Source organism: Ambystoma mexicanum, chromosome 1q (assembly GCF_040938575.1).
Source record: "Ambystoma mexicanum isolate Mex_15411 chromosome 1q, UKY_AmexF1_1, whole genome shotgun sequence".
Classification (NCBI taxonomy): Eukaryota; Metazoa; Chordata; class Amphibia; order Caudata; family Ambystomatidae; genus Ambystoma; species Ambystoma mexicanum.
In genome coordinates, this window is record NC_090922.1 from 71,330,508 (window position 1) to 71,347,182 (window position 16,675).

The 16,675-nt window shown below is 47.1% G+C and overlaps 1 protein-coding gene across 1 annotated transcript in view; it reads right to left on the reverse strand.

Moving 5' to 3' along the window:
- LOC138524981 (B-cadherin-like) overlaps positions 1-16,675 on the reverse strand; it is a 247,145-nt gene that overhangs the window by 100,785 nt on the left and 129,685 nt on the right. The window contains exon 3 of the mRNA XM_069635550.1: positions 9,137-9,348. Coding sequence (XP_069491651.1) covers positions 9,137-9,348 — 212 coding nt within the window. The remainder of the gene's footprint in view (positions 1-9,136; positions 9,349-16,675) is intronic.

The following is a 16,675-nucleotide window of genomic DNA, read 5'->3' on the forward strand; positions in this document are numbered from 1 at the left end:
TTAATGGATATGAGTAGGAATAGGTGTTGGAGCTGTGCAAGGGAAATTCTGAAGTTGGAAGTTCCTAGATCAGCAGAAAATGCAGTTACGAACTGTCCGCCAAGCAGAGATCTTATCGTGAAGTGCAGACGGTTCTCAGCCACATCATGCCGCACGCCAGCGTATGGTCATGTGGCGCTGTCCAGAAGGTCCGCTATGAAGTCAGATGTTCGTAGATGTCTACAGATGCAAAACTAGTAGAAATAGTTGCAAGAAGTGTATAGAAGTGTTAAAAATTATTCCAGATGGTGTGAAATGGCAGAGTTTTAAGGTAGAAATTGGACACTAATATTGCTATATTGGGTAAGTATATAAATTGTAGGAAAATAGCATGCACTGGCAAAAACCTATGAAATTCAATGAAAAAAACTTTGTTAAACGGATGTTATGGTTCCAAGTAAAACCGAAAAACCCCTGAAATTCTGGTAAGCTAAGCAACCACAACTCGCACCACCCCCGTGCACTGCTAAGACTAACACCCAGGACATCAAAGATGACATCACAAATGTCATTGATGACATCACACGTGAAATACATTTTGATGACAAGTTCAGAGCCTTGACAGCAAACCACTGAGGTGATGGATGAATATGCTAATTGGTGGGAAGCTATGGTTGAAGACTAGCTCAACAGCACCTGGAAGCCCAGTCTGCGTGCTGCTAGACGTAGGTGGAAAAGTAGTGACGGAGGTTAGAGTGCCAACCAATGGTAGGGGACCGCGTGGTTAAAGGGTCCTTTAGTTTGTGTAGCCAATGGACGTGTATTTAGTGACGTTCATAGTGACTCGTTTAAGGGGAGGGCTTAGTTGCCACACCTGATAAGAAACAAAATCACTTTCTTTCACTGTCTTAGACTAGTATTTATTTATTTATTTATATTTGTAGAGCGCACTACAGCCCACAGGCATCGCGGCGCTATAGCAGTACTCAAAGAAGGCTCGCTTAAGGGTTACAGTGAAGCCGCCCAGGTAGATAGACTTAGTGACGATACAATGCATGGTATAGGGTTACATACATATTTAGATCATGGTACATTGCGGGGATTGCGGTTGCACAATGCAAGTCATACAAAGAGACTGGTTTTGATGGCCTTGCGGAAGGCTGCATGGGAGTCAATAGTCCTAATGTGAGGGGGGAGTGAGTTCCAGTGGGTGGCTGCCATAGTTGGGAAACTGGTGCCGCCAGCCCGGACTTTGCGTGTCCTAGGAATAGCAATCAAGTTGGAGTAGGGGGTTCTGGTGGGCCTGGAGGAAGGGGGTTTAGAGATTCTCTGTGCCAGGTAGGGGGGTGCCTGATCATGAAGGCACTTGTGTGTCAAGGCAAGGGTTTTGAATATGATCCTTTCTTTGACTGGTAGCCAGTGGACCTGCCTTCTGAGTGCAGAGATATGATCCCTACGTGAGATTCCAGTAGCGGCCCCGAGAGCATTGTTCTGAACAATTTGTAGTTTAGCAAGATTCTTGGCTGAGGTGCCTACCAGGAGGGCATTACAGTAGTCCAATCTGGATCCGATTATGGCCCTGGCAATGGTAAGGCAATTTTGTTGTGACAGGAAGGGTCTTATTGTGTTGATGAGTTTGGAGTGGTAGGCAGAGGTGGATGCAATGGCGTTGACCTGTCTGTCCATAGATAGGTTAGGTTCCAGGTATACACCCAGTGTTTTAATTGATTGTGAGACAGTGATAGGGATGTCATCAATGGTGAAGGAGGAGTATAGTTGGTCAAGTTTGTTCAGGGTGGAGGGGGAGCCTACCAGTAGAAGCTCGGTCTTCTCACTGTTGAGACAGAGCCAATTTTCTGCCATCCAGGATTGGATAGTCGCATAGATGGAGTTGAGGGTGTTAGTGTCAGATTGGTAATCACCCGTGAGGGGGATGAGCACCTGGGTGTCATCTGCATAATTAGTATATGAGATTCCCAGGGCATCCAGGATTTTGAATAGTGGCCTGGTGAAGAGGTTGTATAGAGTGGGGGCAATACAGGAGCCTTGTGGAACCCCGCATTTGATGGTGCTGGGGGTTGCACAGGAGGAGTCAGAGAAAACCCTCATTGCTCTGTCTTGCAGAAATGAAGTAATCCATTTGCAGGCCTTGGTGGAAAAGTTTGCTGCTGTGGAAAGGTGGTGGCACAGGGTCTTGTGATCAACTAGATCAAACGCAGCAGAGAGGTCTAGGAGCAGTAGGAGTGCAGGTTTGTCTGCGTCTCTGAGGTCATCGATCTGGTTTTTCAGGTCAAGGAGGGCAGTTTCTGTGCCGTGCCGTGCCGAGGTCTGAACCCTGATTGCCGTAGGCCAAGGAGATGGTTCTCTTCAAGGAATTTCTGAACTTGCAGGTAGGCTGCTTTGTCCAAGATTTTTAAGAGGAAGGGGACAGTGGTTATGGGCCGGTAATTTCCCGGGACGGTAGGGTCCAGGGAGGGTTTTTTAAGCAGCGGACGAACCCACGCTTCTTTGAGACCAAGGGGGACATGGCCGGACCGGAAGGAGGCATTGATGAATGCTGTGATGAATGGGGCTAGGGAGGGTGCACAGTCCTTGATGACCTGTGCTGGGCAGGCATCTCCTTTACAATTTGATGGTTTGATAGACTGGAGAAGTGTGATGACTTCTGTTTCGCTCATGTCTTTAAAGTCAAACACCGGGGAGCAACTGGGGATGGTCTTCGGTGGAAGTGGGTTATTGTGACTCTTGGCTATGAGTATGGCCAGAGCTTTTTGATGAGCGATTCAGCATGGCTGACTGGATTGTGTTACACCAGGCTTTATCCCTGAGGAGAGAAGAAGGGGGTGTGGAAGGAGTCTCCAGCTCTCTGAAGATAGAGAATATTTCTCTTGTCCCTGATTTAGCATTGGCTATCCTTGTGTTAAAAGAGGAGGCTTTAGCAGTGGTGATGGCAGTTTTGTATTGTTTGGATAGTGCTTTAAAGGCAGTCTTGGTGTTTTCTGAGGGGGATTTGCTCCATGACTTGAGGGCAGCTCTCTTTTTTGCGCGCAACTGCAGGAGTTCTTGGGAAAACCATGCATTAGTATGCTTCACTGTTTTGGCTTTTTTGAGGGTGAGTGGGGCCACAGTGTCAATGGCTTGGGTGATGGCCCTTTTGAAGTCATCGGCCAGTGTTTCTGGGTCATTGGAGAATGGGGGCAGTAAGGCGGGCACCGAAAGGTGTTGAGCTAGGTTGTCATGAGTGAGCTGCTTGGAGCTTCGTGCGAGTGTGGCCGGTAGGGGAGTGGTGGGTGAGGTAGGCCCTTTGGTAGTGATGATGTCAAATTGGATGCAATGGTGGTCGGACCATGGAACTGGATAGATCACAGGTTGGCTGATGGAGCAGTTATGGTGAGATAACCAGTCCAAGGTGCGACCTTTAGAGTGGGTAGGGCTGGAGACGGTTTGGGAGAAGCCCAGAGTGGAGAGGGCTTTGCGGAGGGCCTTTGCGTGTGAGTCACTTGGGTCATTCAGGCCGAGGTTGAGGTCGCCTAGAAGCAGGATTTTGGATGATTTCTTTAGGTTATCAGACAGTGCGTGGGTGATGGCGTCCTGAAAGTGATTGGAGGGGCCAGGTGGGCGATAAACAAGGTGAAAGGTGAGAGTGCAGTTATGAGAGAGTTGGAGCTTGAGTAGGAGATAGTCAGTGGCCGGATCAAGGTCCCCTTGAATCAATCGGATGGCTAGTGATTCTCTGGCTATGACTGCTACCCCGCCCCCTTTATGGGTGAGGCGGTCCTGTCTATAGATCGTGAAACCAGGTGGTATTGCAAGGGAGAGGGCTGGGCCAGAGGTGTGGGACAACCATGTTTCGCTGAGGAACAGTAAGTCAAGGTTGTTACTGTCTATCAAGTCGTGCACATCCAAGGCATGTGCTGGTAGGGACCGGCAGTTGATCAAGGCACATTTAAGTGGGAAAGCTGTGGGGATGATAGGAATGGGGGCATGATGGGGTAGTGGGATAACACAGGGCGGTTTGGTGGTGGTCAGAACAATGGGCACAGATACAGTTCCAGCATCACAGGGCACTACTTTGGTAGTGGTCATAACAATGGGCACAGATACAGTTCCAACATCACAGGGCACTTTGGTAGTGGTCATAACAATGGGCACAGATACAGTTCCAGCATCACAGGGCACTTTGGTAGTGGTCATGACAGACGGTACAAGTTGGGGTGTTATATTGTGCACTTCAGCATTTTTGGGGCAGTTTTGCCTCAGACGTGGCAGTGTTGATGGTAGGTGATGAAGGGGTGTTTCAGCCAGCGTCAAGAGCGATCCTGCGGTGGGGCTTGGTGTGTTGGGCGTGGCACCGTGCGTGGAGCATATGGGGGCAGCGGTATGGTTGGTGGCCGGGCTTAGGAGCCTGGTTCGCAGGCGCGCCAGCCTTGCTGCGGCATTAGGTGGGGTGAAAGAGGGAGGAGGGGGGTGTACAAGCGACCGCGTGCTGAGCCGCTCGTTTCTGAGAGTAAAGTGAGGGGGCCGAGTGGCGGTGATGACGCCGGTAGAGACATTACCCTTACCTTGGGTAGCAGGCAGCAAACTCGTTGTCGAGCAGCGGAGAGCAGCTGAGAGTGATCCTGGCCTTAGCTCACGGCCTTCACTCGGCGGCTTCGCCTCGCGGCGCGCCTCCCCTCCATTTAAAGCAGGAGGGGAGGGCCTGCGGAGGTGTGGCGGCCTATAGGGCAGCTCCTGCAGGGTTTGTTGCTCGGTCTCCATGGCGACGGATGCGGCGGCCATTTTCAGGTCGTTTCGGGCCTCCTCGTGGACACAGACAAAGGGAACGGCCTCAGGGTCGAAGAAGGTGCGGGCATCAGGATGATGTTGCTGCATGTTAGGGGGCACTCGCAGCGGAGCAGCTGAGAGTGATCCTGGCCTTAGCTCACGGCCTTCACTCGGCGGCTTCGCCTCGCGGCGCGCCTCCCCTCCATTTAAAGCAGGAGGGGAGGGCCTGCGGAGGTGTGGCGGCCTATAGGGCAGCTCCTGCAGGGTTTGTTGCTCGGTCTCCATGGCGACGGATGCGGCGGCCATTTTCAGGTCGTTTCGGGCCTCCTCGTGGAGACAGACAAAGGGAACGGCCTCAGGGTCGAAGAAGGTGCGGGCATCAGGATGATGTTGCTGCATGTTAGGGGGCACTCGCAGCGGAGCGTATGCATTGTATACTTCGATGTTCCTCTAGTCCCATCACACTTGCCACTAGGTTTGTGTAGTTTACCACATAGGATGACGTTAGTAACACATGTTGACGTCACCCATGATTATTTTTTGCTATAAAAAGGAATTGTTTTTTTTCTTAAGATGCATTGAGAGATCTTACGCCGAGACGTCTGTTGATGTCCGTTGTACTCCCAGTTTTAGATAATTGATATTAAAAAAAACAGTTATCCTTTTGTTTCGGTTATTGATGTTTGAGTAACTTCTGCATCCCGATCCATCTCAAGGGTATTGCTACCTCATCTTAAAGGGCTGGAAGACCCAAGTTCAATATGCACGTTTATTATATACCTACGATTTAATGTACTCCCGCTCGGGAGCACACAGGGAGATGGAATAAGTTTGCACCCAACGAGAGAAGCTGCAGATTGTGCAATGCGCATATTGGGTCAGCGCGCCATCTCCTTACTCAATGTCAGGCTCTCTTACCCCATTATATTGCAAACTATAGTTGCCTAGTACATAATGTATACTGCATACAGATGGATCTATTTTGGAACACATTGTTCAGTGCAGAGAGTATGGTTATGACAGCTGCAGCATACTATGTGGGGAAAGTAGCTCTGCACCAAATTTCAGTGTTAATGAAATTTCAGTGTTAATGATTAGCTAATCTATTGATTAGTGATGAAATGTATGGAGTTTTTACACATTTTAAACTTTAAATAATGTTAAAGATTGTATTTGATTAGATGCTGAAATTGTTTTATACTTTGCTGTGTTTTCTAATACTGTTCTTATGACTTTTACGATACATATAGGTCCCGATTCATGGATTTGAAAACGGGATTTGTGCGCCATTCTGCCTGCAAATCCTCCTATGGAAATAGGAGGATTTGTGGGCAAGAATGGGGCACAAGTCCCGTTTTTTTTCCGGTGCAAATAATCCATGAATCAGGGCCCTACTGTATTAAATTGGCTAAATGTTTGTTTAAATGCCATATGCTGAAATGAAAAAAAGAATTACTATGAGGCATTGACTTCCGGTTGAGAAAATACAGAATTTAAATCTAGCCCAGGATATGGACAAGCAGATTTGGTATCCAAAATATCTGGATGATGGTGAGTTTAATTGGGAGAGTCAAAACCACAGAACATTAAAAGGCTCTCAAAGGTTTGTTTACTTGTAACCTGCCTAACATTGCTTACTTTCACAGAAAATATTTGTTGTGCGCATTTTCTTATTGGAGGATTTGTAGGTCAAGTAAGGTCCCAATGATTAAGAGGTGCTCAAGTTGCGTGCACCATATTTGTGAATGGGGTTGCAGCAAAATCATTGCAAAGTTGCAATTTCATATGCATCTAGTATAGTTAAATGTGAATGGGTTATGTTACTTTAGTGTTACTTTGTGTTCAAGTTGATATATATATCAATATTGGTTTGCATGCACGTAGCAAGAGAAAATTACAAAACAGGCAAATGAAATACAAACATAAAGCAGAGGTGTGGAACGTAAGTGCGTAAAGGTTGGGCAACAAGGAGTCAATGCACATGCAAATAAGGGGACTCATCATTGGGAAACCACTGTAAAGAAGAGATGCTATTTATTAAACCTGCATGTAAACTGATGCACATACACAGGGAGTTTATCAATCTACATGTAGTGGGTTTTTAATAAATGTATTCAACTTTGCAGTCAGGAGTTCGCAAGGTGAATTTTAAGTGGCTAGGAAAATCAGGTACTGCAGGATTGAAGGCCGGAGGAGTAATGATAAACCAAGCAGATGGTCAGCTAGCAAGATGACTAGTGGTTTATGGCCCGGTAGTCACAAAAAGTAGATGTAATCTCTTACGTTCCTGGGAGCTTGCACGAGGGATATGGCCATTTGTTTTGACCAGCAATAAACATGGGGTGAAGGGAGGCCAGAGTGAATGATAGCCAAGGGTTTCAACTGTATTCTCAGGATGTACAGTGTATGCTGAAATTATAGTCATTTAGATTAGAGTGTTACGGGATGGCAGTAAAGTCAGGGTGGATGAGATGGTGATCACCAGTTCAAAGGAAACCTGTTTATTCACCTCTTCCACATGTTGTTTGAAGTATCCATGAGTACCATGTGCAATTCCATTCAGGGTTCAGAGGTTTCAGGCCAGAGACTTGTAATGAATTAGGTTTGTATATGAATGTGTAAGCATGTGAAGACACCCCGACCTACGATGGACCAATCCCAAAAAGGGGTGCGTTATGAATACGATATGAAGATGGTAGTCGAAATAACAAGGGCCAATGAGAATGGGGAACTGGAGAAAGATTGTATGTCTTTGTACAGATTTAATCACATGTGAGGGGTGAATTGTGATAATATATGGGAGTGTTTTAACTGTTGCAAAAAAATGTATAGAATGTATCAACTTGAGTGGTTCGGGGAGACTTGGGTTAGTTGGACTACAGTGTCATCTAGCTCCTCCCAGATTAAACTTGCTTTAGGAACAAAACGTGCACTCGCTTAAGTGGTGGGCCCGCTTTGGGTCAAGGTGATTAGGGGCCCATCCGCACACTACTTTATGGGGCATCTCCAACCTCCTACACTAGGTCTTTTGCACTGTAAACTAAACAAATCTCTATTTTGGCCAAGTAATGCAAGCACTGGTCTCAGATTGCTCGACTACTTACCAGTTTGTCTAACAGTTGAGAGGATGAACTGATCTGCAGCCTTCTACATTACTGGGGGCCTCATTTTTGGGAAGGATATTCTCTTTGAAACCAGGATCTTCGATCCATTCACTTTCTCGCATCTTACAGTGAATTGGTAAGTAAACGTGGGTACGAAAAGCTAAATAAAATTGGCTACTTAAGTGATTGGGACTTGCGATATCCTGTTGAGCACCGGGGCAATTGAACTTCCTCATTTTCAGATATCAATAAAGGCAGCCTTATGTCATCCCAGAACACCATGACGCCCTTCACTCATTTTCAGCTGTACTATGTTGAGCACACTATCCCAAAACCGATGTCAAACATAGGGACACAGGCTCGAACTGGCCTATAGGGTAATGGCGGAAACAAAACCACAAAATGCTGGTGTTGGCCAGTTCTTTTGGTGAAAGTGGGCCAGTTAGATAAATTACTTCACCATGCGGCTAGTAGTTTTGACCAGTGTTACTGAATAAATATTGTTTAAGATGTACAATTTGCATCACACAAACAAAAACCTCAGCCTTGGGTCTATTCAAACAGGAATGAATTGCCCTATGCAACTGTGGGACACTTATATTGGTGCCTGAGACCATATTATTCCCCAGTCAGAACCTGTGTGGACATGCCCCTCCCTTTTCATTCTGTTCATGATTATGGCTGGCATCTTCAATGCCAGCAACCAGATAAGCATTTCATTAAAAAACAAAAACCACCACCTTTCCACAGGCGTTTATCCAAATCATTAAATGTAAGCAAAAAGTCCATGTGGTAGCTGCCAATGTCTCACATGAATTCATGGCCCCCTCTGCTCCAGTACAAGGCACCAACGTAAAATTAGACAGTGCCCCTCGTTTTTCCAAATGATGAAACGGGTCAGAACTTCCACAAACTGTACTTTCATCCGTTTGCGGTCTATACAGTGCCAAGGGGAGGTGCAACACATAAAAGAGCTCTGGAAATACTCCCCACTGGCACGATACAGAGCAAGAATGGCAAAGGGCAAGGTCATGGCAAATGATACGGGGGAGTGGGGCAGGTAAAGGAAAGTAGGTTGCAGAATCCCAGAATGCAGATGGGCGGGGACAACTGAGAAAGGCTCTTCAGGGGGCGGTCTTTGGAAACACTGTTCTGTGATGGGCGACCAACAGCTCTAGATCAAAGAATGCTCACATTCATACTTGGCAACTCTCTACCACCACCATAGTCCTGCAAGTTTCCTACCGTACCCTCCCCCCAAAACACCCACCCGAAAACAGATTTCTTACGTCTTTGCGCCCATGCTTTTTGGCCTTCAAGATGACGTAAGCAAGGTACTCCTTTTTTCTTTCGTCGACAGCATGTATAGAAAAACGAAACCTGGATCCAGAAAGTGGCACAAGACGCTTGGTAACAATGGTTCCGTCCCTCCTCAACTGCAACCGCGAGTCTCCGCTTTTGTACTGCACATTCTTCGGCTTGGAGCAGTCTTCGAAGTTCACTGTAAGAGAACGGAAAGACTTAAAATATATATATTTCAAATGCTTGCCCCACCAACGCATCTTCTCTTGTTGATCAATGCAGCCATGCTTTGTGAACAGAGCTCCCCATATGTGGCAGCTTTTCAAATCTTAAGAAAATGAACATTTGCTAAATACGCAAATGCTGCAGCTCTAGCCCTCGGACTGAGAAGTACAGGATCGCGCTAAGGTACTGTACGGAATTTTCTATACAATGCACAATGTGTAGTGAAATGCTTTAAAAAGACCACCACCTCTATTGAACTATAAATGCCCATCCACTGATGGTCCCTGTAACTCACTTACCCGCCTGGTGGAAGTTACTGCAATTAAAAATGCTACCTTTATTGAGAAGGTTACTTCACGTTTGAGCATCGGTTCAATGGGTGAAAGCAAGCACATTAAGAGCCCATCGGTAGTTGTAGCTACTTTGGGGCTAAGTTCCAGAACTATAGGCACTTTGCACCACAACAGAAACGCCCAATGCTGAAATGCAATTTTAACCTTTTTAGTGCTGCGACTGCATGTTACACACCCGAAGAACACTCGAAGGTAAAAGCAGGGAATACAAATACATTGACAAATGAGTACTATGCCTGTCTCACAATGTGATATGTTGATAACCGAATTGTATTAAAATTGCACAATAGTAAAATAGCTTCCAGTGTAGGATTTACTTGCGGCCTTTGGTACAACCATACATTTGAGGCAATGCTCTGTGCTACACCTTTGCTAAATGCTACTTATGCTTCAGAAGTAACCCCAATAGTCCCTAAGGGTGGTTTAACGTGGGAGGACCTCATGGGAAGTGACCACCTCTGGGGATAAGATCACTCACCTGGGGTACAGCCCAATGAACGTTGCCACTCAACATTCCTTAACCCTATAATGTCCAGAGCCACTATATTGAGAGCAAGCCTATGTATTGTTTAACCATAGGGCCTAAGACCAAAAGAACTAGGAAAAACACAAAGATCATTAACTGTGTTAACACTGGTACAATGTGGGCCCAAGGAAGTACGAGGATTAAGCTGATAAAGGACTTGTGCAATATGCATGGGATGAACTGGCTATGAAGTTAAAATAAATAAACAAAGGACTGTTAGATCAGGGAAGTCCAGCCGCGGAGCCCAACACAGCTGTAACGAGAAGCACAGTAGTGACAGGAGCAGCGGTATACAGTCCGGTTTGAGAAAGCAGCCAGCTTCCAGAGTCTCCAACACAGGAGATTCAAACGCAGACAGCTGTGGAGAGCGGCAAGAGGATGCCAAGGAAGTTCTCCGCCCAATGAGTGAAGGCAGACCACATCCCGAAGCCAGAAGATGCTGCAAAGCCACGAGTGCAGAGTATCGAAGTCCATGGATCCGGAGTGCGCCCCAGGAAGTCCCAGCAACATACCAAAGCCCTGTAAGAGCTAAGGGGGTCCGTCCCAGTTGCTCCCATTTACCTGCATGCATGTTTTCCCCCATTCTACATCGGATATACACCAAATCATGAGTATTCATATGTACTTTTATTTTATGACCCTCCCTCCCCACAACCACAAACTTAGTAACAGCTCTGATCCCTACCTTTTCACTGAGATAGAAAGGCACAGGCTTGCATGCCATTGCCACCAAAGCCCGCTCACCAAACTGATACTTAATGCTACAATCATTTTGGTCTCGGGAGGATAGCTCAGGGGCAACGTGCTCCCCTTGGAAGGAAGACCAGGAGAAACAGGTCGATCCCCGGGTCCGTGCTTAGAAACCTCTGGGTATTAAGTGTGTTATAAGTAACCCATCATATCAAGCAAGTGTCAGAAACAGCTGCCGAAAAACACTAGGTAAGATGCAGTAGAGGACACCAGTGCTCACAGGAAGGAGTGGTTGGCAACTGGTTTAGCCACACTTCAGTGCCACCATGTCCAACAAAAATATTGCAAAGTCATGAACACTCAGGAGGAGAGTGGCAAAACCACACTACTGCCCATTTATCCAAAGATATAGCATATAAGGTTGGGCTTCAGCTTGGGAGAATCCTCAAGCCCCGTCAGGTCAGGGTCTTTAGGTGCATCTTCCAGACTTCGGTCTGGGTTGCTCTGCTATATTATGACAGGGATTCCTTGAAGCTTGCCAGGCATTCTAGACCCAACTCAGGAGGTGGGGTGGCGAACAGTTGCAGTACACTTCATGAGTAGAAAACGGGACTTGTCCACACACCGTTTTAAATATTATATTTACACAAGGAAAGGCAAAAGAAAAAAATAAGTAAAACAAAATCACTACACTTACCTGTTAGCAAACTAAATACAGGATCCCACAATGTAACAAATGTTTTAGGAAGAGACTTCGGAATTCTGTACAAGTCTTTTCTAGAACAGAAAAAGTAGTAGCAGGTAATCCATGCACTGTTCCCCATCTACGCCAGAGGCTATGCAAATTTGGGGCCATCTTTTGCAGGAAAGAGTTAGCAGAGTTAGCATTGGCGAAAAGTATCTCAAGGAGTAGTTTCTGGTGTTTTGGTTGTGTGAAGCCCACAGAAGACACTTGAACAAAAGGGGGCTGGAGGGGCAAAGGAAGGAGAAATAATGAAAGACTCGCTACAAACACCCGAATCCGGCGAGCAATGCACCAGTGAATCAGGAGAGAAATACCATGGGACAGGGTGCTGAATCTGCACTCTTCACTCGCACTTGGCTAGGGATATTGTACTCTTGACGATTAAAAAAAAAAATGGTGTCCTGTATGTAGAGAACTGATGTGGCGAGGACATTTTGTATAGGTGCTTTTGAATGGTTTGAAATTTGAATTATTGATCCCAGGGCAGATATCGAAAAAGCCGTTTGGCAGCAATTTGGCAGTTTCCAGTGGAGTCTTCTGCACATTGTTCAGGGATCACCTTCGGTTCCAGTGACAATGCGTGTGACCAACCCATTAAAAGGGTCCACGCTAGAGCAGATGAAAGCAGATCCACAGTGGCTGGTGGTAGTTCTCGGTGCAAGGTTCCCACAGTCTTTGGCTTGAAGATGGGGCATCGCTTGAGAGAGGATCTCATGGAAAAGCAAATATTAAAAGCTTGCCAAATTACACCAAAGAGCAGACAACCAAAAGAGGCACTTTAGCAGAGTGGTTTCAGAAATGGAGGCGACATCAACCCTACAATGAGTCAGGCTTTGCGTTAAGCCTGGCTGGGAGAAACATGAAGGCCAAGATCCAGAAATTCCAGCAAAAATGAGTGTAACTCCTCAAGTAAAAAGTGGGCTTTCTAGCCAACAGGGTCATACAAGAGTCTACTAATGTCTCTTCAGAAGTCACATGACAACCACCAACTTGGTAAACTCCATTTCCGTTACTATATAGGTGAAGATATCGAAAGCAGATAGCCTTCACTCTACAATCTCTGCTTCTACCATACACTGGTGATAATCCTACAAAAAATACAAAATGCAAAACATTTAACGAATTAGAACCAGTCGTTTCTTTTCACCGTGCAAAGCCATTGTTCCCTGTGCACCTTTAAACAGACCCTTTAAAAAAGGAACACTGTTCCTTTAAAAAAAGGAAAAAAATAAGCGTTGGCCGGGTATTCCGTGTTCCACAGATGAGGCCCTAAAGTTAAAGCCAATTAAAATGTCCACTTGTACATTGGCAGAAAAATATATTGGTTTCATTTACCAAAATATAAAAAATAAAAGCTGGCTGCATTTTCAATTATGAAACGGACATTCAGAAACTAAGCATTTCAAATCAGCTTTTGGCAATATAGTTTAGTGGCGTTTAAAGAAGAGGTTTGCAACCGCCAGCTCTCGAGGTTTTGGACTACAAATCCGTTCAGCCCTCTCCAGCCTACTCCATGGTGCGGGATCATGGAGTCAAATTGTGTACAGCTGGAGCCCCACAGGTTGCAGACCGCTGGTGTAGAGTAAGGTATACTGGACAGGCATCTAGAGGCCAGGGTTTGCAATGTAGTATTGGTTCAAAGGTATTGCCCCAATCTCCAAGGCAGTGCCACTGAAGTTTAAGCAAATGGTGGCACCAACTGATAGCAATGACAGAAAAAGTACTTGTAATCCTAGTTCCTCATATGGGCGATCTAAATTGCACTGATGCAGACATGTCTAGCAATGTGCAGGGTTCTAGTTAACATTAAAAGCAAACATTTTGCCCATAGTGATCACAGCTGTTTAGCTTTCCTCCTAAAAAGCACACTATTGTCTTTACAACAGCACTGCATTTTGTACACTGGCAAATTAGTAAATAAAAATACTTGCAAGGAGAGAATTCCATTCAGTCTCAGGAAGCAGTGTTCAGTTGCCTCCAACCCTGTACCGACATCGAAAAGCAGTCTTATTTATTGAAAACCAGGTCATAAAGGAGCTGAACCTCCGTAAATGGCTTCAGATCCAGCATCCGACTGTACAGGGCATGAAGGCAGGATGTGTACAAAGCCAATAAAGATAACCAAGAGGAGGAACTAGCACTACAAGGAACCGTCTTCTCAATCATACGCAATACAATAGTAAGCCATCCAGCATAAAGGCTGGAGGACAAAGGGAAGAGCTAAACCGGATGAGATACAAGAACCAGACTGGAAGACTAAATCTCCACAGCTGAACTATTTTAAGGATTCTTGCCCCAGCTCAGCATCTGCGCTTGTGCCAGAACCCAAGTAACTGTTGCGTACACAATCAGAATTGCTACGCGGGCGCGGGCCGCATCGAGGCTCGCGCATATAGCATTAAAGGCGGTGCGCCGGCAGTTTGCACCGGCGACCGGAGCAGACTCGTCCCCGGCGTCATCTCTCTGTGTGCCTGCCTGCGTGAGTGTGTGAGTGAGTTGAGGCCCCGGCACGCCCCGAGGCCCATAACACTGGCGACGAGGGCGGACACGGAGCCATCCTCTGCTCCAACGACATCGGAGTGAAGGAACGCTACTGCGTGTGTATCGATCGGATGCACACGGACCCACGCGCATGGCCGGCGGCCATTTTCTTTCTCTTCTCTACACGCGGATTGCAGTGGTTGCGGCCCGAGAGGGTGCTCGTGCGCCATCTGCCTCCTGCACTGCTCCAGAGCAATTTTTGGAACCACCACAGCCCAGACACCATAGGGTTGTGGTAAGGACAAGAAAGAGGGTGTGAAAGCACTCTGAAGGTCACCAGTTACCTCAACTCCTACCAGACAAGGATCACTGAGTACACAATGGGGGAAGAAGGAGAGGAAGAAGATAATGCTGTCGCCCCATACCTCGCAGGATGCACAGTACTCTAGCTCCTATGCCTGAATTTGATACCACGGGCCCCCCATCCAAGTTAGGGCCGAAGTGGATCACATGGGTCAAGAAGCTGGAAATGTTTTTCAGAGCCTCGGGGGAAACAGAAGATGAGGCGAAGATTGCCATCATGGTCTATTCTGCAGGGACCGAGGTTCAACGCATATATGACACTCAACATTCCAGCAGCTAATTATGATGCGGTCAAGCAAGCCTTCCGTGACCACTTCCTTCCCATGGCGAATGTTGACTTTGACAGGTTTGTCATGGGCGCTGAGAAACAATTGGAAGAGGAATCATTGGACCAGTTTTGCGCTCGTCTGAGACAACTAGCGAGCTCCTGCAGATGGGTCAACGAGGAAGAAATGGTTCGCAACCAACTGCAAGGTTGCTGCTCAGGGAAACTGAGGAGACAAGTGCTAAGAGAACCTGGACTGACTCTGCAGCAAATCCTGGACATGGGGAGAGCGTACGAACTGGCGGAGGCAAGAGGGGCGAAAATAGACGCTGCTACATGCTCCAGGAAGGAGGAAGAGGCATATGCAATAGGACGTTCGGCCATGGGAAAGGCAAGATGGACACCAAAGAGAAGCGAAGGGCCCACAACGCAAGGGAATGTCTCATCGTGTTCATACTGTGGATACGATCTGCCACATGTGGGAGAGTGCCCAGCAAAGTCGAGGACCTGTGGTCGATGCGGCACACCGGGACACTATGCGAGAATGTGCAGGGCAACGACACCAGTTAGTTTTGAGAGGACCAGAGAGAGTTGGCAGGGGTGTCGCTGGAAGAGTAAGGGGCGTGTCCTCTGTCGAACAAGGAATGCAAGATCTCAACATCGCGGAAGAGGAGGAAGAAGAAGAAATATTTTTCATCTCAAGCATTGCGCAAGGCCCTGGGGACCGTCGACAACCCAAATGCACCGTCAACATTAGCGAGATGCCAACTCCGGTCCTCATAGATACTGGGACGTCCGTCTGCGTACTTGCAACAAAACATTACAATGCTCTTCCTGGCCCACCAAGGCTGACTAATTCCACAGCGCGAATCTACGCATTCGGAGGGGATACACCTCTTCCCATCCAAGGAGTGTTTGTGGCCCCGGTCTCTCATGGTCAAAACAGAATAAAGGCGAGGTTTTTCGTCACCAGCGTAAGCCCACATTCCCTCCTAAGCTGTGCCGCGTCAGAAGCACTTAACATTGTACACTTCACTCTTGCTGTGTACTTCACCGATCTGGACCACCTACTACAGCGTTTTGAGAAGATATTCACTGGTATTGGAAAACTCAAGGCAGAGCCCATACGGCTGCACATAGATGAGTCTGAGGCCGACTGCGCTTAAACATCGCCGCATCCCTTTTCATCTCAGGGAACAAGTTGTGAAAGAGCTACAGTCACTGGTGGACAAGGACATTATCGAAAGGGTAGATGGACCCACTCCCTGGGTCCCCCCAATTGTGGTGGTCCTGAAGCCGAAACAACCAGGGGCAGTACGCATCTGCGTAGATATGAGGCTGCCCAATGTAGCGATCAAACGAGAACGCCATCTCACACCGACCCTAGATGACATCGTCGGAGAGCTCCAGGGAGCTAGGGTCCTCGAAGCTAGACCTAAGGTCAGGCTACCACCAGTTGGAACTCCATCCCGAGTCCAGGTACATTACGACCTTTACGACCCATGAGGGGTTGTATCAGTACAAAAGACTTAGCTTCCGGATCTCGTCCGCAGCAGAGGTCTTTCAGAATGCCATCAGGGGGGCACTGTCAGGACTAAAAGGGGTCATTAACATGTCAGATGACATCCTAGTTTTTGCAAAGTCAGAAGCGGAACACTTGAAGCGCCTCGAGTACACCCTGGAGAGACTGCAGTGTCGGCTTAACCCTACACAAGGAAAAATGCGAATTTCTGAAGGACAGGCTGGAATTTTTCGGATTTAGATTTCATGCTGGAGGGATTTCCCCGGATCCGGAGAAGGTAAAAGACATCCGAGATGCATCCCCACCAGCGTCCCCAGCCGAAGTAAGAAGTTTCTTAGGGATGGTCAATTATTGTG